This window comes from Athalia rosae, chromosome 3 (genome assembly GCF_917208135.1).
Source record: "Athalia rosae chromosome 3, iyAthRosa1.1, whole genome shotgun sequence".
In the NCBI taxonomy this organism is placed as follows: Eukaryota; Metazoa; Arthropoda; class Insecta; order Hymenoptera; family Athaliidae; genus Athalia; species Athalia rosae.
In genome coordinates this window covers 18,968,314-18,991,106 of record NC_064028.1, presented here as the reverse complement: position 1 = coordinate 18,991,106, position 22,793 = coordinate 18,968,314, and the positions used below count along the sequence as shown (strand labels likewise).

General features: G+C 38.8%; 7 protein-coding genes across 9 annotated transcripts; 4 read left to right on the top strand and 3 right to left on the bottom strand.

Moving 5' to 3' along the window:
* The first annotated feature begins 295 nt into the window (after positions 1-295).
* LOC105689823 (serine/Arginine-related protein 53-like) lies at positions 296-1,520 on the top strand. The gene is made up of 4 exons (XM_020854586.2): positions 296-431; positions 562-881; positions 948-1,156; positions 1,250-1,520. The coding sequence occupies exons 1-4, from the start codon at positions 358-360 to the stop codon at positions 1,349-1,351; spliced, it is 705 nt and encodes a 234-aa protein (XP_020710245.1). The 5' UTR covers positions 296-357; the 3' UTR covers positions 1,352-1,520.
* On the bottom strand, positions 1,512-4,229 carry LOC105689822 (integral membrane protein 2B). The gene is made up of 5 exons (XM_012407143.3): positions 3,904-4,229; positions 2,684-3,163; positions 2,492-2,606; positions 2,266-2,412; positions 1,512-2,178 (listed from the first exon to the last, which is right to left on the bottom strand). The coding sequence occupies exons 1-5, from the start codon at positions 3,985-3,987 to the stop codon at positions 2,045-2,047; spliced, it is 960 nt and encodes a 319-aa protein (XP_012262566.2). The 5' UTR covers positions 3,988-4,229; the 3' UTR covers positions 1,512-2,044.
* Positions 4,230-4,350: 121 nt separating this feature from the next.
* LOC105689838 (cytoplasmic protein NCK1) lies at positions 4,351-8,414 on the top strand. The gene is made up of 4 exons (XM_012407164.3): positions 4,351-5,210; positions 5,860-6,105; positions 6,523-7,460; positions 7,535-8,414. Exons 2-4 carry the CDS (start codon positions 6,087-6,089, stop codon positions 7,754-7,756), a joined length of 1,179 nt encoding a protein of 392 aa, XP_012262587.1. The 5' UTR covers positions 4,351-5,210; positions 5,860-6,086; the 3' UTR covers positions 7,757-8,414.
* Positions 8,415-8,584: 170 nt separating this feature from the next.
* On the bottom strand, positions 8,585-10,894 carry LOC105689837 (arf-GAP domain and FG repeat-containing protein 1). Its single transcript, XM_012407163.3, has 6 exons — positions 10,576-10,894; positions 9,719-10,245; positions 9,441-9,626; positions 9,150-9,335; positions 8,948-9,075; positions 8,585-8,872 (listed from the first exon to the last, which is right to left on the bottom strand). The coding sequence occupies exons 1-6, from the start codon at positions 10,737-10,739 to the stop codon at positions 8,819-8,821; spliced, it is 1,245 nt and encodes a 414-aa protein (XP_012262586.2). The 5' UTR covers positions 10,740-10,894; the 3' UTR covers positions 8,585-8,818.
* A 279-nt stretch (positions 10,895-11,173) lies between these two features.
* LOC105689834 (probable phosphorylase b kinase regulatory subunit beta) lies at positions 11,174-16,875 on the top strand. Of its 3 annotated transcripts, XM_048652777.1 has the most exons (21): positions 11,174-11,218; positions 11,327-11,397; positions 11,473-11,594; positions 11,677-11,812; positions 11,895-12,102; positions 12,192-12,548; positions 12,649-12,846; positions 12,926-13,064; positions 13,189-13,469; positions 13,614-13,628; positions 14,043-14,273; positions 14,367-14,554; positions 14,625-14,740; positions 14,811-14,953; positions 15,017-15,149; positions 15,240-15,382; positions 15,464-15,666; positions 15,770-15,907; positions 15,980-16,220; positions 16,302-16,409; positions 16,484-16,875. In XM_048652777.1, the coding sequence occupies exons 1-21, from the start codon at positions 11,189-11,191 to the stop codon at positions 16,658-16,660; spliced, it is 3,378 nt and encodes a 1,125-aa protein (XP_048508734.1). In that variant the 5' UTR covers positions 11,174-11,188; the 3' UTR covers positions 16,661-16,875. The 3 variants fall into 3 exon arrangements, 2 of the variants coding, with proteins under 2 accessions (XP_048508734.1, XP_048508735.1); XM_048652778.1 differs by lacking the exon at positions 13,614-13,628; XR_007277631.1 differs by lacking the exons at positions 16,302-16,409; positions 16,484-16,875 and having other exon boundaries at positions 15,464-15,620; positions 15,980-16,118.
* On the bottom strand, positions 16,846-19,391 carry LOC105689836 (pre-mRNA-splicing factor CWC25 homolog). The gene is made up of 6 exons (XM_048652785.1): positions 18,996-19,391; positions 18,561-18,900; positions 18,316-18,476; positions 17,450-18,064; positions 17,103-17,365; positions 16,846-17,004 (listed from the first exon to the last, which is right to left on the bottom strand). The coding sequence occupies exons 1-6, from the start codon at positions 19,011-19,013 to the stop codon at positions 16,890-16,892; spliced, it is 1,512 nt and encodes a 503-aa protein (XP_048508742.1). The 5' UTR covers positions 19,014-19,391; the 3' UTR covers positions 16,846-16,889.
* Positions 19,392-19,411: 20 nt separating this feature from the next.
* LOC105689806 (dnaJ homolog subfamily A member 2-like) lies at positions 19,412-22,705 on the top strand. Its single transcript, XM_012407112.3, has 7 exons — positions 19,412-19,628; positions 20,107-20,329; positions 20,415-20,493; positions 20,566-20,646; positions 20,791-21,050; positions 21,137-21,480; positions 21,583-22,705. The coding sequence occupies exons 1-7, from the start codon at positions 19,560-19,562 to the stop codon at positions 21,760-21,762; spliced, it is 1,236 nt and encodes a 411-aa protein (XP_012262535.2). The 5' UTR covers positions 19,412-19,559; the 3' UTR covers positions 21,763-22,705.
* Positions 22,706-22,793: the final 88 nt, after the last annotated feature.

The window sequence follows — 22,793 nt, the reverse complement described above, 5'->3', positions numbered from 1 at the left end:
CCCGTCGGTCAGTCAACGGATGATGGGGGTGTGGGTTTCACGAAAGTGTTGGTGATCACTGACATGTAAAGTGTGGTGTAGAGCGAAGGTATATACATAGAGGTAATCACAGAGAGCAGAGAAAAGCCTGGCGGCGAACCACTACAGTGGTGGGGTGAAAAAACGAAATTTTCGAGATATTTCATAGGGATATTTTCAATCATGCACCGAACTTAGAGCAAAAAAAAAAAGTTGGGCGTTCGTCAAAAATACGGTTGGTAGCCGAGAAATGGTTAATGTTTTCTAGTTGGTAGTTACCTAAGCGGATGCTTATCAACTGATGGTCGTCCGTGGTCGTCGTTCGTTAATCGTTTGACAATGGCGAAATATTCGAGTGATTCAGATTCTGACAGGAGTTCTAGAAATCGTAGGAAACACCATCAACGATCCAGGTAAAGTGTATTCCCAGCTAAACACACCTACAAGTCTGTAGTTAGTTTCGTGTTATTTGGAGTAAAACTTTTAAAACTCAGTCTTTCGTTCAGCAAGTGAATCTGTTATGGTTTCATTGACACTTTCTAGATCTACCAGTTCGAGTTCTAGTGATAGTTCAACGTATCGGAAGAAATCTAAGTATGCTAAGTCCAGACGCCGTCATCGTTCAAAATCCCGGAGTAGAGACAAGGATAGATCTTCTAGGTCATACAAGTCTTCTAGAGGCAGTTCCAGGGATAGAGACAGACGCCGTTATCAATCTCGAAAGTCTAAATCATACTCTCCAGATCAAAGTAAGAGAAAAGGAAGATCTGTCTCGAGAGAGAAGTCAACCAGTCGATCTAGTAGTTGTCAATCGACTGTCAAGGCTGCTGGTGTAGACAAGACACAAAATTCCGCTGCAAAAGGTTTGAATTGATAAAGAGACGATGGTGATAATGAATGGGGTGTGTACTGAAAATCATTTTCTGCAGATGACTTTGCTATTGAGCCAAGGATCAAAGAAGCAATATTGGATGAAATAAACTCAGAAAGATTTGTACCGAAGCAGTTTACGTCATCTGCTCACAGCAAACAGAGCAAACCAGCTAATATTGTAATCGACATTACGGCAAACACTATTAAAGTCCCCGCTGCTACCGTCAACTCAGGAGACTCATTGGATGGCATCTTTCACACATCGGTAAAATTCTCAGTCAAACTTTTGTTCTTGTCTAACAAATGAATTTATGTGTATGGAAATTTATTGCTAGTTAAATATAATTGTTAATTATAGGTGACATCGGACACTGATGCAAGGTTTGACAAGTGGGTTAAAAAATTATACACTCTCAGACAAAAGGCAATCATAGAATTGTCCCATACAGTTCTCACCTGATTTAGATAATCTATTCTTGGCAATAAATTGCTTAATCCATAGTGTATCATTGCATTGTTACATATTTGAAAAATTGTAAATACTACGAATATCAAGTCTATTAATGACAGATTTCCTTGAAAAAACATGAATGTGTGGACTGATAAAAAATAAAAAACTATTTCTTTTATGGTAATTTTTATTTTTAAACATAATATCCATTACACAAAAGGCTATAGATATAATCCTCATTTGTGTTTGACGAATTTTCTCTATTTTAGGTACGCCATGTTAAAATGGTAGTTGAATATTTGGAATTTGTTGTCTGGAAGCTTCAATTCTCTTTTTCATGCCAGAGTTGATGATGTACTTACAATTAGAAGTAAAGAAGTGTTGCCAAGAATGGCTCAATATAATTGATTACGTACTTATGTTGTAAGATTTCCAGAAGTTATTAATATCGAAAAACCTGGACAGTTTTTATTTAGAACACTGCAACGATTTAAGACAGTCACGATGATGATGGTAATGACAACAATAATACTAATAATAATACTAATAATTATGATAATTATGAGACCCTTTTAATATTATAACATGTATGTATACGTATGTATGTATGTATAACATCTATGAATATTTAACTTGAAGTCAAAACTAGACTAGTTCTCTTTAATCTAGCAAGGACAAATTTCACTTGGGATATTTTAAACCCTATTTTACTAATTGCGCTGTACGTTCTTTTTCTTCATAAGCCTGAAGCTCATCAAAATTCATAATATCCAATTCCAAGACGTTTTTGCCAGAGAACTGAACAAAGGTTGCGCCTGCTATGCTTCGTTTTTCAACTGAAATTGTACAAGATAAGACGAATAGGTTAAATTTCCAATGCCGTAAACAAATTATTATAACAGACTGGTAACGTTTCAACTTACCGCTGTTTACGACCTTCTCCAGTTTATATGTTGGCAGGTCGCGACACTCTCGAGCTATGTAAGTTCCCAATTTGGAAAGATCTGTGATGCGTGGGGTGACAACTTTCATTGTCTCACGCACAACTTCAGTGTCAACTTGATAATAGCCTGCATTTGATAACATTAGTATAATCATTCATGGATTTCTAATACTATGAAGCAGACTTGTTGGAAAATCATATTTTACCTCTGTACATTTTGTTGACGAGATCGTACAAACTACGAGGTGGTAGGACTTGATCTGGGTCCAATGGCATTACAAAGCACCGATGACCTTCTATATCGATGATCCCCGTTTTTTTCTGGAAAAACAGTATTTATTATAGCAAATGATGGGCTCCCTGGCTGCTAAATTATTATCGAACTAGCGGATTCTCACAGCATTGAAGTCATGAATGTAACGTCCTTGACGTCCACCTCTCAGATCTGGGACATAAATTTTTTCATAATCCTGATTCTCAAGATCGATTTCTAATCTTTCCTTCAAAAAGTTGTTGATATTTTTTTCTACTTCCATTGTTTTTTCAGCAAATATAGCAGCATCCTCCTGCAACCGCATTGGTTCCGCAATCATCCCCTGACGATTATCAAGAGCATCTTTCAGGTAGGCTTTATTAGCATCGTAGTATGGAATATCGCACCATCCGCGGAATCTTTGCATTTGGTCTCTTGCATAAGAGCTGTATATGTAGGTTCCTCCGATGATTCCAATACTCAAGACAATAAGAGCAGTCATTAAGAGACATAGAGTAGTCAATGAAGTGAGAAGCTTTGCTCTTGGATGACATTGTAGCACATAGCGATTCGGTCTTGGAATTGTGGAAAACTCACCCTTGGGATCATCTTTAGCTTGCTCCGGCTTTATTGGTATTAAAAGAAAAAATATTCTTAATGTTTTATAAACATTTACTTTGCATTTCAATTCCAGGCAGTGGTATCAATTAGAGAAATAATAAGCCTGGCATTAATTGTTGCTCTATTTTTAGAGTTATCCTAAAATGTATCAATCCAAAAGCAAGATCTCCATAAATTTATGCGCATAAAAATAATGTATGCTCAAAATAGAAAATGAAATAAAAGAACTTGGAATGGATATGATAACTTTGGGTGTGTTGGTGCGGATATGATGAGATTGAATGATCATTGTAGTCAGAACTACAGTGATATCACGGCATCCTGCCATAGAGATAAGGCAATCAGGTTTGGTTTTTCATAATATACTGCCTCGTTTGTCAAACATCAATTATCCAGGACAAACAACACAAGTTCAAATATCCTACTTGGGCAGTGGCTTCTGTCCAAGAATACTCATATTCATTAAAAGTGCGTCTTATTTGCCATCTTCCAACACTTGCAGACATGAAAGCATCAGCATTTATCAATTTTTTTTCAACGTTGACCACAGACCCGGTATCACTACAAAATTTCCAGGCTGTCATATTCTTTGGCAGCAAGTATGCGTGCTTAAAGCACCTCAAGAAATTTTAGATAACTGTTTTGAGAGGTAGTAAATGAAACGCACTTTGTAGATTTCACAGATATAAGAATATTGCCAGAGCTAATAAAAAAATACAAAAAAGTATTTGTCTGAATACGGACCTCAGGAACATCGTCGGCCACCAATGGCACCTCTACAATAGTCGCGGCCTTCTTCTCAGTAATTGCCTTTGTGATTATCGTCATTTTGATGTGAGTTTAGTTGATGTTGTCTTCCCTCAGGGGACGGGGGACATCAACCTACGATTTATCTGCAGCTTTCAAGTCACTCCGAACCTACGGTAATAATCGTTTTCTCGTATGTCACAATTATTAACGAAATATCATCCGTTAATCTCCCCAATCGTGACGCGTTATAATTTGACACAAACCGAGTAGCAAACCGAGCAAATTCACACGAGCTTTACGCCAAGAGAGCCAAGTGCGTGATTGATCGGTGACAGCTGCGTACAGCTGCGTGGGTGCGCTCGGCTAGCAAGTAGTACCTCCCCCTTTCCCTGAATGTTCGGTCGACACTATGATGAGAATCGGTTGGTTTCACTCTGGACGATTATTGGTTCAACTTAGCAGCCGCGGCGCAGCGCTCACTGATATGAATCATGCAGCTTAGGAAAAGCTCCATGTTCTCCAGTTCAGAAGCGCGACTATCTCGAAATCGCACACGCGCAGGGGTCGTGGCAAGTTGTTGCGGCCACCCAGGGTAGTAGCTGAATAATAAAATTCGCGGGGTGGCTGTCTGTCTACCTCCGCTTCGTGTGTTCCGTGTCGAATCGGCGTCTCCGGCTTTAAGGGTGGGTCTGCCTTTTCGTGGGAGGGGTCGCACGAAACTAACATAAATTTAATAAGTATCAAGTATAAAAGACAGAGAAGAATACCGTTGACAACGGTGGTAGACAGTGGACCCGGTTCAGGGTGTTCGAACGTCGGACGGAGTGCGTTTTTTTATTTAAGAGCGATACCCCAGAGTGCGGTACATACACGCATACGATATTTGGGTGATTATAATCGTGCGGTGGATGAATTTTATCCCCCTCACACCCTTTAGGGTCCTTCCCTCACTCCCGTCCCCGTAACCAGCCACTCCGGCCGTCCTTCCGTCCTTCTCACCTCCCTATTTTTTCATTTATTCATTTCTTCATTCAGTCTTTACTTTCCTCGAACTGCCCCGGCCCCTTGGCCATACTCTCTTCTCGTTACACTGAATACTCCCCCGATCGCGGCTGTACACGGATTTACGAGTGGGGGTAACGAGCCGTGTGTTGTCCTGCAAGAGAGTTCAAGGAATATAGAGAGCTAGAGAGTGTGGAGAGTTATACATATACGGAATTTGAAGGGACCCAGCTACTCCTGACATCGTCAACGAAAGATCAATCCAGTTTTATGCAGGAATATGTCAAGTTTAAAAATTGGTAAGATCAAACTATATCTAATGCGTATACTGAGACCAAACTCTTCCCCCCCTCCCCCGTCAGATACAAGAATTAGTTTGACATCAAATCCCATATCGTATTTCCCCAAAAGTAGACGTAGCATTAATTTTTCAAAGATTTTCGGGATTCCGATTATTTAGCCTTTTATTACTACGGTGTACCTCAAATAGATATCATAGTAGTTCAGAGTATCGTAGTTTTGATTTGTAGCCCAAGCTTTCAATGATTTGCTGAACATTCGATGGTCAGCCCATATACTGCATGATTATAAGTATATTGTTGTAATACATGCATCGATGATTTTGTTATTCATCAACTTATGTTGGATTATTATTTCAAGTAATGGCTTTCCAAGTAGCATCTTGTTCTCAACGTCGTTCAAAGCTACCAGAATTTCTAGTATCTTAGCATAATTTTTTGTAGAAATACATCCAGTCGGTTTCAGAATATGTTACAATTTTCCTTCAATACTAAATCTTATAACATCATTCGCAAGATCGGTACATATCACGTGATTTTTACCCATCTATAATTGAAGTCCCTGGCTCTTAGTGGGGTTTTTTGATAACTCTTCTTCAATAATCGCAAAATATAATTAATGGCTGATTTGTTTTATTTCCTTCAAAAGTGTTGGCAATATACTTGCTTACACCACCTTTGAGAACGATGGATCTTGAATCAAGGAATCAGAGGGTGTGCCAGCAATAAAATACAATACCAAAAGCTAAAGAATGAATGCCCGCTGCACTGACCCTGCCGACACAACACAAGCAGGCTTAAGATTCATTCACTTAGTACGTGAGTAGCCAAACTCTCGTGCCGCTCGCCGACGTACATATCTCTCTATATTCGCACATGGCAGCCATGAAGCATGGTACGTCTTACAATTGTACGCTTGTTGCTTTTAAAAGTAGGCATTTTGTAATACAAATATTCTATTGATAATATGATTTTTAATATTTTCATCAATCCCCATTGCTCTGAAGCAGGATTACCTTAAACAAGACAACTTTATGCGCGTGCATTTTTTCAATGTTGATGTCGTTTTTGTTATTGTTTTTATTATTGTGATTGTTATGATTTCTATTATTGTTATTTTGATTCTTATTCTTTCCATCTTTTTTTAACAAGATCAGTAGTTTGTTACTCGACAACTATAAAATATCTTGTAACCAATTGATTTTTCGAACAATTTCTTCTTATGAGTTGTTTAAAAGAAATGAAATATGATGAAATTATTTTACGACACTCTTATTGTTTGTCAATGACTAATTTTACATCACTATTTCAGGCAAGACGAGTCAGGACGACGTGTGTTACGTCGTCGCCAAGTATGATTATGGAGCACAAGGAGCTCAGGAATTAGATCTACGTAAAAATGAAAGATACTTGCTGCTCGATGATTCGAAACACTGGTGGCGAGTACAGAGTGCCAGAGGCCAGGCTGGGTATGTTCCGAGCAATTATGTCAAGAAAGAAAAGCCATCTCTGTTTGACAGCATCAAGAAAAAAGTTAAAAAAGGGTCGGGGTCAAAAACTCTACCCTCCAGTAATTCACCTTCAAGAGCAGTCGAGTCACCAACTATGGCAAGAAGATTACCGGCAGATCCCAGCGAAGCTATAGGCACAGCAGTGGTGAAATATAATTATCAAGCGCAGCAAGCAGACGAATTATCATTGGTTAAAGGGACTAGAATCCTAATCCTGGAAAAGAGCAACGATGGCTGGTGGAGAGGCCAGAGTGGTACTCAGGCTGGTTGGTTTCCTTCTAACTATACCCAAGAAGAAGGGGACGCGGATGATACTTTGCACACCTATGCAATGGCTGAGAATGTGTTGGACATAGTCGTTGCCCTGTATTCATTTTCTTCCAATAACGACCAGGAGCTGTCCTTTGAAAAAGGGGATCGTCTGGAAATCTTAGATCGTCCTCCAGCTGACCCTGAGTGGTATAAGGCTCGAAATGGTCAGGGACAAATCGGTTTGGTGCCTCGCAACTATTTGCAAGAACTCAGTGAGTATTTGACTCAGCCGTACCGTGAAAGGGGAATGACTACTGGTGAAGTAGGAGCAGGAGATTCATTGGAAAGAAGACCCGATCCCGGCGATAGACCTCACCTGATCGGAAAGCCCTGGTACTATGGGCGAATAACTCGATCCCAATGTGACACCCTTCTCAATCAGCATGGCCAAGATGGAGATTTTTTAATCAGAGATAGTGAAACAAATGTAAGTAGTAAAAAATCGATCAAAATGAAAATATATGGTAACAAGTTTGCAAATTTAACGTTTGTATTTTCTAGATGGGAGATTATTCTGTATCTCTAAAAGCACCAGGACGAAACAAACACTTCAGGGTGCATGTTGAGGGTGCTTTATATTGCATCGGGCAGCGTAAGTTCCATACTCTGGATCAGCTAGTGGATCATTATCAACGAGCTCCAATTTATACTAACAAGCAAGGAGAGAAATTATTTTTGGTTCGTCCATTACCTAAGGGAAACCCCAGCAGCAATGGCTGTTAAATAATCATGTAAGAGCGAAATCACTTGTTTTATTTTTCCATCTTCTCTCTTCATTTCTCTCTTATACTTCTACTAGACGTAGGATTATCATAAAATAATACCCAATACCCGCCTAGCGTAACAATCGATGTCATCGTCACAACAAGCAGCATTTATAGACGAGACTAAAATAATTGGTGAGCTCATATATTAGTGTTACTCTAATTTGTCCTTTATCACTAGATAATTTATTGCTATAAGTAATATAATTAATTATACATAATAACACGTTGGAGCTTCCAACTTTACTACATATGAGTAAAAGTAACGGCAGCTAAGCAGACTGGTGGGAGATGATCCATTTGGTCGACAATAGGCTTCTTTATCCATTTTATTGTACTGGGAAGTCACGTCGATTATTTTGCTACTAGTTGAACGTACCAAGTTATACATAGATACATGCATGCATACACACATGCATAGATGATACATGCATACTCATTCTAGCACACGCAAGTATAACGATCAAATAATGATAATTAATAAACAATACGCCAAGTAACCAGATCTATCGATATTGAATGAATATACCGATTATGTTAAAACAAAGACTAAGTGTTCATTTGTGATTTTGTATTTATTAGAACGTTTTTAAGCGAATAAACCATATTTAAGTGTGCACATATCTACATACTCAACCGATCATGGCCATCCTCCTTCCACAACTTGACGCGCAATTTTTTTTAATGTCAGTGGTGTCCAGACACTAGCTACTGTTACATACATGCTTTCTATCCAACACGCTAAGGACCGAAGGTTAATCAGGTAAGAATGTCTACGATGCCTATGTGATTAGTAACAAATATTAATTTTATTCAACGTGTATATTATAGGTATATTCATAAATAAAAGTATTATTTACTTTCGGTAATATGAATAAATGAGATTGGTGCTCTTAAAATTATAGTTATCGGCACTAATTGCCGATAAAGTCATGTATATATAAACAATTTTTCTAAGCTATAGGTATTTTAGTTTTGCATCATTTGTTCGTAAGTCGATTATTAATTTATCCTTGCCTAATCATAAGAAAGGATTGTTTGTGTTTCTCGTTGTAGTTGCAACACCCGATCCCACCTGGAATCAAACCAATTATCTCACTAAAGTACACTCCCATTCCGAAACTCAATTACACATGTCCATGACACTTACCATGAAAGGATTCGCATGGTAGGAAGTCACCGTTGGCTGCCATGCCTTGTTGGAGAATGGTGTCGTCATCTGACTAGAGGTAACTATCTTTCCATTTGCTGGTGATCCAACTCCAAGCCATTGGTGCTCTATATACAAAGATACGACAATAGTAATAGAAAACAAAAAAATACCTTTCAGTATAAATGCTGTAAAACGTTACCGTTGTTCGTTGGGAATTGCATTGTTCTAAAAGGATTCGCTGAATTACACGTATTGTCCATTAGTTGTGAATTATTGTTGTTATTGTTTGAAAAATTGGTAGCAGGCTGCCACACATCTGAGACGGTAAACGGATTTGAAATTACATTCGTTGTCTGATTGTTGCTTCCCCAAACTGCATTTGTACCTGAAAAATAAGTGTGACTATTAAATCAGGATTGTGGAAATAAGAATCGGCAAGATTATACGTCATTCTTGCAACAAATGAATTGATTGTGATTGTATCCAATACCAGCAGAATTATTCGGATCCCATGCAGATACTGGGGCAATGGTGGGTTCCTCTTTTATTTGCGTTTGCTTCATCAAGGAGTCCAAATCTTTGAGTGCCGCGTAACGATCTTCTGATGGTGGGTTATTTGTGCCATTGAATTTCGCAAATGAGCCTGTGGTGTCGTTAGAGAAAGACGAATCTGTACCTGGTTCGGATAATAAGCGATGATTAATAACAAATAGGATAAACATACAGTTATAGACAGGAATCATGCCCCATTGAGATTGTTACACTCACTTTTTGGAGAGTTGAAGATGGGATTATTGTCGAAATTGGCGAAACTAGGCTGTGGTGGGAAAGCCTGATTGAACGGCAGGGCTGGTGTTGTTGCAGAAAAAGAATCTTGAACTTTACTGAAGTCTGCTACAAACTCTGCATTGAACGTGTTGGTGTTGGCATTGGTTGGATCAGAGTTTCTAATTCTCTGTGTTGGTGAAGACACTGCAGTTGTCCCCAAGAGAGGAACTCGTGGTATAATTGTTTGATTGGACTTGACGTTATTTGCAGGAGATTTCAGGTTGCGAGACTGAGTCTGTACCGCTGGATCCAGATAATACCGTTTGGCCTCATACTTTGCAATCATCAAATCCTTGATTTTCTGTTCATCTTTCGAATCTAAAATTTTAAGCGTGGGTGGATCAGCCAAGCCTAGCCAAATCCTTCGACAGTGGTCATTTCCTCGTTCTTTAATATGTTCAATTTCGTCCTGTGTGAATGTTGCCATGGAAATGGATTTGACTCTATGTGGTGGAGTTAGTCCTCTCCTGCAAAATGAAGAATCATTTCATTCAAAAGAACATCGATAAAATTTTCGGTCAACTCGTAGACCTTATCACTCGACACTGTCACTGTTGAGCGGGTGAGAAAAAGTGAGAAGGAAGAGGAAAGAAAAGGAGAGTTGTGATTCGTGTTCGATAGCGTGGGCGAAAGTAACGTTATATTGAGAGTTTTTGGTCTGCAAACGTGAAAGAGGTGTTCTAGAAATTACGGGACAAGCCAGGAAGTGAATATTCGCTGAGAAGCTAGATAAGGACGAAGGATCTCATACATTGCTATAGTTATACGCGTATGCGTGTATGTGTTTATGTACTTACAGTATACCAGAACAAGAGGTACAGATGAAAGAGCCTATTGTCATGTTCACGTAGGTGGGGCCTCTTTGTCGGCAGTCGAAACATTCTTTGTTTCCTGGTTGTGAGACAAGTTCCCGTAATATTTTCAAGTTCTTCTCATCCTGCTTTCTCTTCGCGGACGCCATGATTCGTAAATGTTGGTGAAATGTAAATCAAATGTGAATTTAGATCGGCACTCCTCTCGCGGACTCTTTTAGGAACTGAGTCACAACTACTCCATACAAATAACATTCGTATATGTGTATGAATCGTATGAATAGTACAAATCGGTCGGCAGTCCCGTCAAAAGTCAACTACCACACGAGTGCCACACGGTACGTATCTGAAGAATGTCCTCTGCAAAAACAAAGTACAAAAACTTTACGACGGTCGTCCAATTGATTCGGCCCTGGGATACGTCGTCTGTCAGACAAGTGCATTCATACCACGTGATTCATGTTTTTACTCGATTTCCCAGATGTCACTTGCAACTTGTGTGTCACCTTGAATTTGCCGAGAGGTTATTTGGTTATAAGATTGGTGAAATGGTAATCGTGAACGAGAATTCCGAGGTTAGAAGTTCATCATTACGTGAATGCTGGTGATGAATAGTTATATAAATAATGTTGGTTCACTCGCGGAATATTGTCATTCACGATTTCATTTCTATATCGAAATTGAAATTATGTTGAGATAGGTTATGTTCATGTTCTGTTGTGTTTTGTTGCATTAGGTGTTGATGGTTGATGATCGAGCTGACGGAACCATGGCAGATGTACTTCCAGCACCTTTAAATACCCACAAGTATGTATTTATACTTACTTACAATCTCATTCAAACACCGAGCAATATAATTGGATCAATTATTCTATCTATCAGACGAGCCCCAGATTTAAAGGAGATCCGCCAATGCAGTATCGCTGAATTGGATATAGATATGTTCTTAAAAATATCAAATTATGAAGACACTGTCCGTCAATTAGATATTTATTACGGCATAGGTATGAGTATTCAGATTAATGTGAATCCTGAATGTAATTTTCAAACTCAAAACATCTCCATCTGAATTTCCGTGAATTGCAGTAAAGAGGCAGTTGCTGAGACATCAGAGCTGCATCACTGGACTATTTCCCCAAATATCAAGTGACAAAGTTGTTGGCAGCGTGAGAGAAAGTATTTATTGTGCTGCAGCTATCTGGAGCTTGTATCAGGCATATAGGTCTGCGTGGCTACTATATGATTTTCAAACATCTCATTGCTGCCACAGCAAATCATTGTTGAACATAATTTTGTTTTATTAGGCGGATAGATGATGACAGAGGGAAATCTTATGAACTCGGACAGTCAGCCATCAAGTGCATGCGTGGCATCCTTGAATGCTGGATAAAACAATCGTCCAGGATTGAATTATTCAAACGCAATCAGTGTAATTTATTTGCCCTGCATTGTAAATTTCACCTTGTTACTGGTGATGAAGTATTTCCAGATACCGATTACCACCATTTACAGGTATAATGAGTAAATTAACACATTGTTATGGGCCGATAATTTGACATTTCAGAAAATGTGATATTACAATCTGTTTGTCCAAATTGCAGATCGATGTCGTGTCTCTCTATCTGATCTTTCTTGTTCAAATGATATCTTCTGGCTTGCAAATAATATATACTCAGGACGAAGTAGCCTTTGTACAAAATCTAGTCTATTACGTTGAACGAGCTTATCGAACTCCGGATTTTGGGATTTGGGAACGAGGAAGTCGTTACAATGATGGAACACCCGAGATACACGCAAGTTCTATTGGTATGGCAAAGAGTGCACTAGAAGCTATAAATGGGTGCAATTTATTCGGGGAGAAGGGTGCTTCTTGGTCAGTCATATACGTTGACATTGATGCACACAATCGCAACCGTAGCATATTTGAAACAATGCTTCCAAGAGAGTCTAGTTCTAAGGTGATCAGTGCTTTAAATACAAATAGTATTCGTTTGTTATACGTCGAATTTGTATTTTTTCTACAATTCATGCACTGTTCATTACTTGTTCTTGTTTCAGAGTGTTGATGCAGCTTTGCTCCCTACGATTTCATTTCCAGCATTCGCTACTCACGAAGAAAGTCTATACAATGAAACTAAAGCAAACATTATAAGTAGGCTCCAGGGAAATTATGGTTTCAAACGGTTCGGTAGAGATGGCTATAAAACAGTGTTGGAAGAAACGCACCGTCGCTATTACAAGCAAGGAGAAATCAAGGTCTCCGTCTAAATCTCAGAAAATTTAGACAAGCTTTGTGACAACGTGCTCACATTCACTAGTTGGAAATTTTCCATAGGAATTCGACAACGTGGAATGCGAGTGGCCATTGTTTTATATCTTTATGATTATTGACGGAGTATTCAAGACCTTGCCGGAGCAAGTTGAGGAATATCAGAACTTATTGAAGTCAAGACTTCATAAGGACGCAAACGGAGGTAGTGAATTTCTCTATTATCCGATATTTGTCGCCAACCTTTACACCGAACAGATTTTAACATTATTATTTCATTCATGCAAGGAAATATAAGAGAAGTATTGTATGTAGTTCAATGTGTATAGATCCTGTGATTCCAATGTATTACTTCGTTCCGGAAGAAAGTATCGAAGTAGAGAGAGCACACCCAGGTAGCGCTCTGCGAATGTCCAGTGTGGAGGGGCGAGGACAAAGAACAACATCTGAAACCGAAAGTGAAACCCTTTACCTGTGGAATCAAGCCATGTTTATAATTGCACAGTTATTGACTGCTGGCTTGTTGCACATCAATGAGCTGGATCCAATTCGACGTTATCTCCCATCCTACAACAGGCCTCGTCGGGCTGGTAGATATTCTGCGTTTCAGGTGTGTGCAAGAATTGTTCATATTTGATAAAATGCAAAGTGAATTCAAGTAGCATTAATTCATCATGTCATCTACCAACCCAAAATTTCTCTAGTATTTTAATATTAAATGATAGCTAATTTATTCTTCTTATCTTTCATACAGGCAAAGCCCAGTATTGTAAGTAATTTATTGCATATGCATATGCCTGCATTAGTTTTCACATACGTACCCATATCAATGTTGGAAAAATTGTTGACTGCTCGTTTGCTATAACCAGTCAGAACCACGGACTGTAATTGAAGGCTTTGCATTGTCGTGCATTTCTTACTCCCAAAACTATGTCCGACTAGCCTATCGATTGATTATTGTCACACTTCATGTTTTTTAGCACGGCTGTATTTACTTGACTAACCACACATACTTACTTCACTTCAATGTAAAATCTATTCGAGTTAGTGCTCTGATATCCTCAGTATTTCAACAGTTCTTATTCTGTACCAACAAGAATTATAATTTATTTATATGTCGGTAACCAGAACAACTTGAAGATTTAATTCTATACTTCAATTCAGTTGGATTAAATTTTTTTAGGGAACCCATACCGACCTAGTTGTTCAGATAGTCCTAATCGCTGAGTCTATGAGACTCCAGGCTATGATGGCTACGTATGGTATCCAAACACAGACTCCCCATGAAGTAGAACCTGTACAGATTTGGTCATCTACTCAATTGGTTAAGGTTTACGAACAGCTTGGTGTCAACAACAAATTAGATCTGCGAGGTAGACCATCAAGACCGGTCGGGTCTCTGGGAACTAGCAAGGTAACTCAGAAACGGAATGATAATACCAACAATGATAGCCGGCGTCGTTGTTGCTTGTCATTATAATTTTTCAAAATAAATCTTATTGTTCAGGTGTACAGAGTGTGCGGTATGACAGTTTTATGTTATCCTTTAATATTCGAAGTCTCCGAGTTTTATTTATACCGGGATATGGCACTCTTAATTGACGATATAAAAACAGAGCTCCAGTTTGTCGGTAGATATTGGAGACTGTCAGGTCGGCCTACTGTCTGTCTTTTGATTAGAGAGGAACATATGAGGTAACAGGTATAATTGCGCATTAATATTACCGACTACAATTTCGCTTATTGTGAATGATCCTGATTCCAGAGATCCACAGTTCAAACAAATGCTAGATCTATTTGCAATGTTGAAAAAGGGCTACTGCGATGGGACTAAAGTGAGAATTGGCCGGTTACAAAATCTGATATCGTCATCGTGCATTGGTACCTAATTTCTTGATTATAATAAACTCATCTTTCTTGGAATGTTCATTTTCAATTTGCCCTATTGCAGAACATCTAGACTTTATGAATACAATGGATACGGATCTATCATTAACGCAATTTCGGCAATTGGAACACGAGTATATTGGGTATCAGAGTTTAACAGATGTACCCAGGGCATTGTCATATTCTGAGGAATTGAAAGAATATTCGGTGAGTAGTAGTCCCCCTCATTAAATACGAAGTGTTCTCAATTCCCACCAACTGTTGTTTCAGAATTATATGAAAGAGCCGTTGTGCAATATACTAGACGAAATTCGACATGCCGATGGTCTTTACGCCAAATGCCAACTCTATGGTATCCTGTTGAAACGTGAAGGCGCTGATTACAAATATAATGAAATGACAGGTATTCTTTTGGTCTTTTTTCTTTTTTTTCATTACTAAAATCAACTTGAATATATTCAGGTCGATTAAACATAGATTGGTGTTGTTTCAGTCAGAGATCACCTAAGAGCGCTTTACCAGCAGGCTGGTGGTCTCAGATTTTGGATGGCTGTTCGATATTGCAGCAGCTTGTTAAATCATACCGTCGACAGTATCAGCCCATTTATCACAGGTGTACTTGTGAACGGAAAGCATGTAAGAATGTACCTCTGATGCCAAGAATGTGGTTTACTTATATTTTCTAACGATGTTGGTCTTACCTCAAACATATTTCAGATAACTGTCGGTGTAATAGGACACGAAGAAACGGTCTTTGATAAACCTATGACTCCTGCCGAGATCCAGTCCGTTATGTATTCAACCATACAACCTCACAATGTCATTCATGCCGTACTGCAGCAGGAAGTTCTTTTGTACTGCGGACGGCTTATCGGTACTAATCCAGAAATGTTTAAAGGCATTCTCAAAATACGCATCGGGTAAATTGTGATGCAATATCCTTTTCACTTGGGAAGCAATTTCGAAATAGGAGAGGCCTTAGATTCTCATTAATTGGAAATTTAAATTTTTTTTAAATTTCAGGTGGGTCCTGGAAGCTATAAAACTGTACGTCGAAATGTTTGGAAAAAATCCGAAATCAATCGAGAATTATAGCCCCTACGAAGTGAGACGTTTTTTAATCAAAGTCTTGACCATCAAGGATTGGGCAGCTACAAAAAAGTGTGTATACATATGTTATTTTTGAAGAAGTATTTAATACATTTATTCTCATCGTCCCACATTGTCGTACAGTTTGAGCGTACTGGCAAGAAGGAAGATCGAAGGATGCCTATGCAGAGTTCCTGCAGACTTTTACAATCAAGTGTGGGAAGTTTTGGTTCGTTGCCCAGGTGGCATAACTGTCAATGGTCGAGAATTGGCCCAACAGCCAACATTGTTTAATATGACTAGATCGGAACTTACGTTTGCGCTTCTTGTGGAATCAATTCTCAACCATATTCCGTCACCGGAATATCGGCAGATGGTTGTTGAAGTAAGAATTATTTTCTCATATTCCTTATGTTCACAGAAACCTTTGGGGGCAAGTCTATGTTAAAAAATATGTTTTTCACAGCTGCTCACTATTGTATCTACAATATTGCTGAGGAATCCAGAGCTCAAATTTCAAAAACAACTAGACTTGAACAAGCTTGTAGAAGACGCCTTCACGATGTACTGTAAGGTATGTTACTACGACTTCGAATTCGCGGCATTATACTCTCGATCCGAACTATTCCATTCGAAATTTTATTACAGGATCAGAACATCGAGAAAACAGACGATATGACTTCCCTATTTTCTGCGCACTGCTCAATTACAACGGGATACCTCGCTAGAGCGGTAGTTAATAACGTACTCATCGGCGGCTTATTTTCTACTGTTTTGAATGCACACGACACCGTCCAAGCGGATGAAATGTGTAAGATAACTTAATTTGTAACAATTATCCTTCGAGCTGTAGTTTATTTCAAGCGTGTACTATACACAGCATATGCCTATCGGCTGTTAGTGATAGTCATGTGAGGAGTTTTTGGAGTGTTAATTGGAGTAATCGTAGGGCATGATTATTAGTTGGAATGAATCTATCCACAAAGAGGTCCTCGTTATATACAAATGTGTTATTATTAATAAAAAATTTATTTCGATAATCTTTCTCTAAAAACTATCTTTTTGCAAAGTTAGTGTCCATGGCACGTCTCGACCGTTGAATGTTATTCATATTTGCTTTGATCCTCGACTCAACGGTTCCTACTTCAGCAGCTACAGCTAGTTGTTTTCTGGAATCGTACAGATTACATTTCGATTGATGAAAGATATTGAAAAAGTCTTATTGGACACTTTGGTAAAACAATTTTTCAAATTCTTAGCAACCTACCTTATAAATTCTTTGTTGTAAGTCCTATCCGTTACTTCTCGTTTTTCTTCGTCACGATATCTTCTCACATTTTGTTCCCTTTCTTTGTCCCTCCATGATGCGTTCACCATCATTTCTTGTCTTCGTTTTTCCTTCTCGTCCTCTGTAAGCCTCTCTCGTTTAGGTGGTACCCATCGTTTCTCCTCCACTTTTTTATCCCGAGGTTTCGTCTGATCCAAATGACTAGATTTTGCAGATGGCAAAAGTTTAGTACCATCAGATCTCTGGAATTAACGTACACAAACACTTGTTTAATCTTTTGTTTGCAACTAGATCAAGTGAATAGTCACAGATCACTTCAGACTTACAATGAGACCATAATTGCCCTTGGAAGTTTTCCATTTTTCTCGGTCATCGCTGTTACTTTCCTCTACCTCAGTTTTAACAGAGTTGCTTGACTTTTTCCCAGTATCCCTTGAACTTGTGCCGCGATCCCTCTTACGCGATTTATTTTGAAGCCGATCTTCATCCTCGTTAAAATTTCTGTGACTTCGATCCGCTCGATCGTACCCCTTTTTTGTATCACTGCTTGCAGTGCCAGTCCTATGATATCGATGGTTGGATCGATCTTCTTCATTTTCACTATGTCTCCTTCTGCGTTTCGCTTCAGCCCGTTTTCTGATTTTGCTTTCAGTTTCATCACTGTCATCGGCTTCCTCCGAATCGGACGAACTGCTAGAACTTGCAGTATCTTTTGCTTTCTTCTTCATCTGCTTTTTTGTTTTTTCTTTTTTGAGTTTTTTCATAGACATCAAAAGATCTTTTTCACTGATTTTACCCTTCAGCTTGTTGTACTTTGCAGTAAGTAAGTTGTCTAAATCTTCATCACTGTTACTGTCATTTGTATCCTGTTTGCTTTTCTTTTTACTTTTCTTTTTCTTATGCTTCTTTTCAACTTTACTTTTTTTCGCACGCTCTTCCAACTGTATACAAGATCCAACAAATGTTATATGCAATCTGGAGGCCGATTTTCGAGTTTATGCAACCCGCCTTTGCATGTGAAAATTTGATTTCATTCCATCACATTACGGATCCAATGGAACTCGAGCATAGCGATGTTCTGCAAATCAACTTTTGTATGCAAAGACTGATCACACGAACTCGAGTATTAGCTCTCGGTTTTATGTACTACTATTTTAAGAAAGCTAAGCTTTTTCGTTAGTTGGTCACTTACCAGTTGTTTGAGCTGTCTCAATTTTACCGGATTCTTCAGAAGCTGACTGCGAGTTTCCATTTCTTTTTTCTTAATGGCATAAAGAGGATCCTCTTGCAACTTTCTTGCTAAATCTACTTGTTCATTGCCAGAGAAATACCGTAAAGATGGGGGTATACATTCTAAAAGTAAAATGAAAAATAATTAGATCAAAAGGTAGAGGAAAATTGACCCCGCTTTAGACTTAATCAGATTATTGTCATTACCATATTCTACATGATTTTTGGGTGCTCTGTTTTGTTCTGTTTCTTTTTCAGCCTGTGCCATTTGCTCAAATGGTTTATCGATGGCTCGCCCTAAGAGGTAATCTTCACGATTCAACATTTGATTTGGTCCCTGATACATCCAGTCTAATTTTTTATCCTCCTTTTTTTCTATGACTCCTTGTTCCATCGCGTACTTGGTCATATCCTCTTTATCCTTTTCCATCTCGATTTCTCGCTTCAATTCGGCTATCCGTTTTTTCTCCTGATTGTCCTGTTGTTCCGCCTTCCATACTTTTTCCATATTCTTCATTGTCGATGGATGCCATGACTTTTTCAGGTTCTACAGTTATTTTTTATATTTATTAGAAATCACTCTGATACCAAATGAATAGGTATTTACTATGAAAACTCTACTGTTTGGACACCAATATTTACCAGATCTCCTCCTCCCATGGCTCTGATGGATGATCAGTTCGTAACGTAAAGAATATTCGTCGCTAAGCAAGTCCAAAAACTATTACTGCAATTCGTAAGTAGCTATAAGTTCTACATAGGTACCAGTAAATGAATAAATAAATAACACAAAATCGCGTCACTCGAGGCTTCCGAACATAATTGAGCTAGGACCGGAGGTTATGGGGTGTAATTTTGATTCAGGAAAAACAAGCGGATAGATGTTAAACTACCAGATGTGTACCATGAAAACTGGTGGCGAATTTAAGTGACGAAGCTTGCGGAAAAATCCGTCCAGCAACGCAACCGATCATTGCCGATCACGGTTTGTGCCGTTCTATTTACGTATATGTTAGTTTCGGTTTATGTCCATTGAGGTGGTGCGAGCCAAAGTGCGAGCTGTGGTGCGGGCGTTGATCTACTCTCAACGAGGACTCGAACAGTGGATGTCGCTGCTTGTCGACTAGCTTTGTGCTTCACTCCTTCACCGTACCTTGCTGATTCTTCTTTCCATTTTCTTGAGATTTTTCGATTTGGCCTCGTATCATGGCAGACAATAAACTTTACGAAGTACTACGGGTATCAAGGAACGCTGGCGACGCAGAAATCAAAAAGGTAAGCACAATATTCCGAGAACATGGAACATCGACTAAGAGGGTTTCAAGTATTTTCACAAAATGTATCCGAGGTCAAAGCTACCACGCTCCCTTGTACTCCGCACCAGCGGATGACTTGTGTTTGACGCACGAGGATTTGCGAATGGAAATTAATTTTGATAAATCACTACTTCCTATTAGCTCGATTCATTGCGTAACTTTGAAGTAGAGTTGCACGGACGATATCATGTAGATAATAATTTTTGATAGATACTCTCACCCATTCTACTTCCGCGCGCGTCTAACTTCCCCGTTATAACAAAATAATTAGAAGACTATTGTTTGATGATTTAATTTATCGCTCGATCATTTTTCTGTTATTTTGATAACAGCATTTTGTCTGAAAGTTGGGGATTGAACACATTCTTTTTATTAATTACAACCTGACAGCACTTGCTGCAACGTGATGCTAATTTTTAATGATTTTAAACTGTCAGTCTTATAGAAAATTGGCAAAGGAGTTTCACCCTGACAAGAACCCGGAAGCTGGTGATAAATTCAAGGAAATTTCATTCGCTTATGAAGTTCTCTCCGATCCCAAAAAACGTCAAATATATGACAAGCATGGGTTGAAAGGTGTACAAGAGGGCGGCAGTGACGGATTTCATGCCGATGATATATTTTCCCAGCTTTTTGGCGGTGGAGGAGGTTTGTTTGGAGGTGAGTTATTTTTCAATTTCTAGCTTACTTCCAAGTAATAGTTTCCAGCACAGTCAAATATTAAATACTTATACTTGTTTCGAAGGTTTGGGAGGTTTCGGCGGGGGAGGTTTGGGAGGTAGACGTAGACCCCGTCGGGGCGAAGATACCGTTCATCCGCTTAAGTGGGTATTATACTATAAATGTGAGGTTTTCCCCAAATTTCTAAACTGATAAGTTTTACCTTCTTTATCTAGGGTTACACTTGAAGACATGTACAATGGAAAAACGGCAAAACTACAGCTGAGCAAAAATGTGTTGTGTGCAACTTGTGCTGGGTAATTAGTTACAAAAATTTGTAGAGTATCAGCCTCGGAAACGCCAAGTATTTCACTAGACGTCTCATGATAGTTACGAATTTGGTCCCCGTTTCATTTAGAGGAAAACTCGTTACAATTAAAACCCCTAATAAATATTCACAGTGTGGGGGGAGCTGAGGGTGCGGTATCAACTTGCAAACACTGTCGCGGTTATGGCTACAAAGTTACGTACAAGCAGTTGGCACCGGGTATGACGCAACAGCTCCAAGAGAGATGCGCTCAGTGTCAGGCCACTGGTGAAATAATAAACGAGAAAGACAGGTGTATCACTTGCGAAGGAAAGAAGACTGTTAACCAAACCAAGATTCTCGAGGTACATGTCGACAAGGGTATGCGAGACTCGCAGAAAATTCTCTTCAGAGGTGAGAAACGGTTAATTTGTTCAATTGTCGTCTTGTTCCTATTGAGTGATTTCTATATGAATCGAGTTATATGTCTTCCTCTACAGGTGAAGGCGATCAAGTGCCAGATGTCCAGCCTGGTGATGTTGTCATAGTATTGCAACAGAAGCCACATGCGACCTTCGAAAGGTCAGGAAATGATTTGGTTATGACTAAAAGCATTGGGCTGGCCGATGCCCTCTGTGGGGCTAGTTTCGTTGTCCGTCATCTAGATGGAAGAAATTTACTCATAAAACATCCACGAGGCCATGTTATTCGCCCTGGTGATGTCAAAGGGGTTGTTGGCGAAGGAATGCCCCATTACAGAAATCCTTTTGAAAAAGGAAATCTGTACATCAACTTCGAAGTTACTTTCCCTAGTAATCACTTTGCATCTGAGAAAGTCTTTGCGGTATGTTCCACTAACTAGATATCCTTTGTCTAATCTTGATTGGGCATAATGATAAATCTGATTTTTCTATTCAATTTGCAATAAAACTGAAATTTGAAATAGGAATTGAGGTCAAAACTCGAATCAGGCCCAACCACTGTTGTGCCGCCAGATGCCGAGGAAGTTGATTTACAAGAGTTCGATCCATCGCATCGTGATGCTGCTGGTCGATCAGGGGAAGCTTATGCATCTGACGAGGACGAGATGCCTCAACATTCCGGCGTGCAATGTGCCCATCAATAAAATTTCAAGATAATTATTCCCGTCAGTTTCAGGATAATATTAAAACCACTAGTAAATAATTGTGAAGCGAATTATGATCGCTTCGTATCCGTATGACGACAAAGCCAACTGATATTTGCCAAAGTATCGGTCGACTTGTCGGCTGACCTCGCAAATAAGGAATTGGAAGACAGCGGCGCGATGTTAGTACATACATATTTGTTTCCTTAATTACTTCAATCAAACGACATATTAGCTAGCTAAGGTCAGAGTTTATATTAAAAAAAAAAACAACACGGCCAGTTTGATTGGCCAACATATTCGTGCACTTTTTTCTGTTTTATGCTCAGTTTAGGTCAACGAACACCTCAAATCAAGAGCAAAACAACCTGACTTTTCAGTTCCTGGTTCATAATGCAAGCACCAGTTTGATAGTCAGACAAAGGTACCCAACACCTTGGATCGCTGACGTAACAGTCCGTTGAACATTGATTTGGCCTAAAATAACCTAACTCAAAATACAATCAAACAATATGATTACAATCTAATTTATATAAACGAAATCGCGTTTCTATTTTCAATTACATTTTTTGATTTGATTTTTTGTTGTCGAAGTAAACTGTCTCGAGGTGAATAGCAGTGATGAAAAATGAAGTTTTGCAAGAGACAGGGGACTACTCTGAGGTAGATAAACTTTTAAGAATCATTGTTGGGCTAGGATCAAATAAAAAGAAAAAATCATCTGAGAGATGAATTAGAAAAAGAAAACTGTCAATCGAATACTCACAACTATTTCAACAATTATTCCTTTTATCCCCAATGTATGTAGGCTATACATATGAATCCGTTGAATCTAAATCATCCCCTCATAAAAATGACTGGTGGCCGATCTATTTGTATACTATTCGTGTCAACTGCAGAAAATTAAATAAATCGTGAGCCTTGAATTTTGATCGTCGCTGAACAAAACGTGTTATCATATTTTTTACGACCAACTTCATGTTTTTTTATTGTTACATATACATGTTGGCACCTTTATCCAATGCGGAAAA

Bases quoted from the DNA above. Each gene is read 5' to 3' on its own strand.
- LOC105689836 (XM_048652785.1), bottom strand. The intron at 17,366-17,449 runs GTAAGTCTGAAG...CGTTAATTCCAG, and splicing joins AGGGCAATTATGGTCTCATT to AGATCTGATGGTACTAAACT. The intron at 17,005-17,102 runs GTAGGTTGCTAA...GTACGATTCCAG, and splicing joins TACAACAAAGAATTTATAAG to AAAACAACTAGCTGTAGCTG.
- LOC105689837 (XM_012407163.3), bottom strand. From the start codon at position 10,739: ATGGCGTCCGCGAAGAGAAAGCAGGATGAGAAGAACTTGAAAATATTA. The intron at 10,246-10,575 runs GTAAGTACATAA...TTCATTTTGCAG, and splicing joins ACCTCTTGTTCTGGTATACT to GAGAGGACTAACTCCACCAC. The intron at 9,627-9,718 runs GTGAGTGTAACA...TATCCGAACCAG, and splicing joins CATCTTCAACTCTCCAAAAA to GTACAGATTCGTCTTTCTCT.
- LOC105689822 (XM_012407143.3), bottom strand. From the start codon at position 3,987: ATGACGATAATCACAAAGGCAATTACTGAGAAGAAGGCCGCGACTATT. The intron at 3,164-3,903 runs GTCCGTATTCAG...ATACCAATAAAG, and splicing joins TGGCCGACGATGTTCCTGAG to CCGGAGCAAGCTAAAGATGA. The intron at 2,413-2,491 runs GTAAAATATGAT...TATCAAATGCAG, and splicing joins CGTCAACAAAATGTACAGAG to GCTATTATCAAGTTGACACT.
- LOC105689806 (XM_012407112.3), top strand. From the start codon at position 19,560: ATGGCAGACAATAAACTTTACGAAGTACTACGGGTATCAAGGAACGCT. The intron at 19,629-20,106 runs GTAAGCACAATA...TTAAACTGTCAG, and splicing joins GCGACGCAGAAATCAAAAAG to TCTTATAGAAAATTGGCAAA. The intron at 20,494-20,565 runs GTGGGTATTATA...TTCTTTATCTAG, and splicing joins GATACCGTTCATCCGCTTAA to GGTTACACTTGAAGACATGT.
- LOC105689834 (XM_048652777.1), top strand. From the start codon at position 11,189: ATGCTGGTGATGAATAGTTATATAAATAAT. The intron at 11,219-11,326 runs GTTGGTTCACTC...TTGTTGCATTAG, and splicing joins TGAATAGTTATATAAATAAT to GTGTTGATGGTTGATGATCG. The intron at 11,595-11,676 runs GTATGAGTATTC...CGTGAATTGCAG, and splicing joins AGATATTTATTACGGCATAG to TAAAGAGGCAGTTGCTGAGA.
- LOC105689823 (XM_020854586.2), top strand. From the start codon at position 358: ATGGCGAAATATTCGAGTGATTCAGATTCTGACAGGAGTTCTAGAAAT. The intron at 432-561 runs GTAAAGTGTATT...GACACTTTCTAG, and splicing joins AAACACCATCAACGATCCAG to ATCTACCAGTTCGAGTTCTA. The intron at 882-947 runs GTTTGAATTGAT...CATTTTCTGCAG, and splicing joins ACAAAATTCCGCTGCAAAAG to ATGACTTTGCTATTGAGCCA.
- LOC105689838 (XM_012407164.3), top strand. The intron at 7,461-7,534 runs GTAAGTAGTAAA...TGTATTTTCTAG, and splicing joins TCAGAGATAGTGAAACAAAT to ATGGGAGATTATTCTGTATC.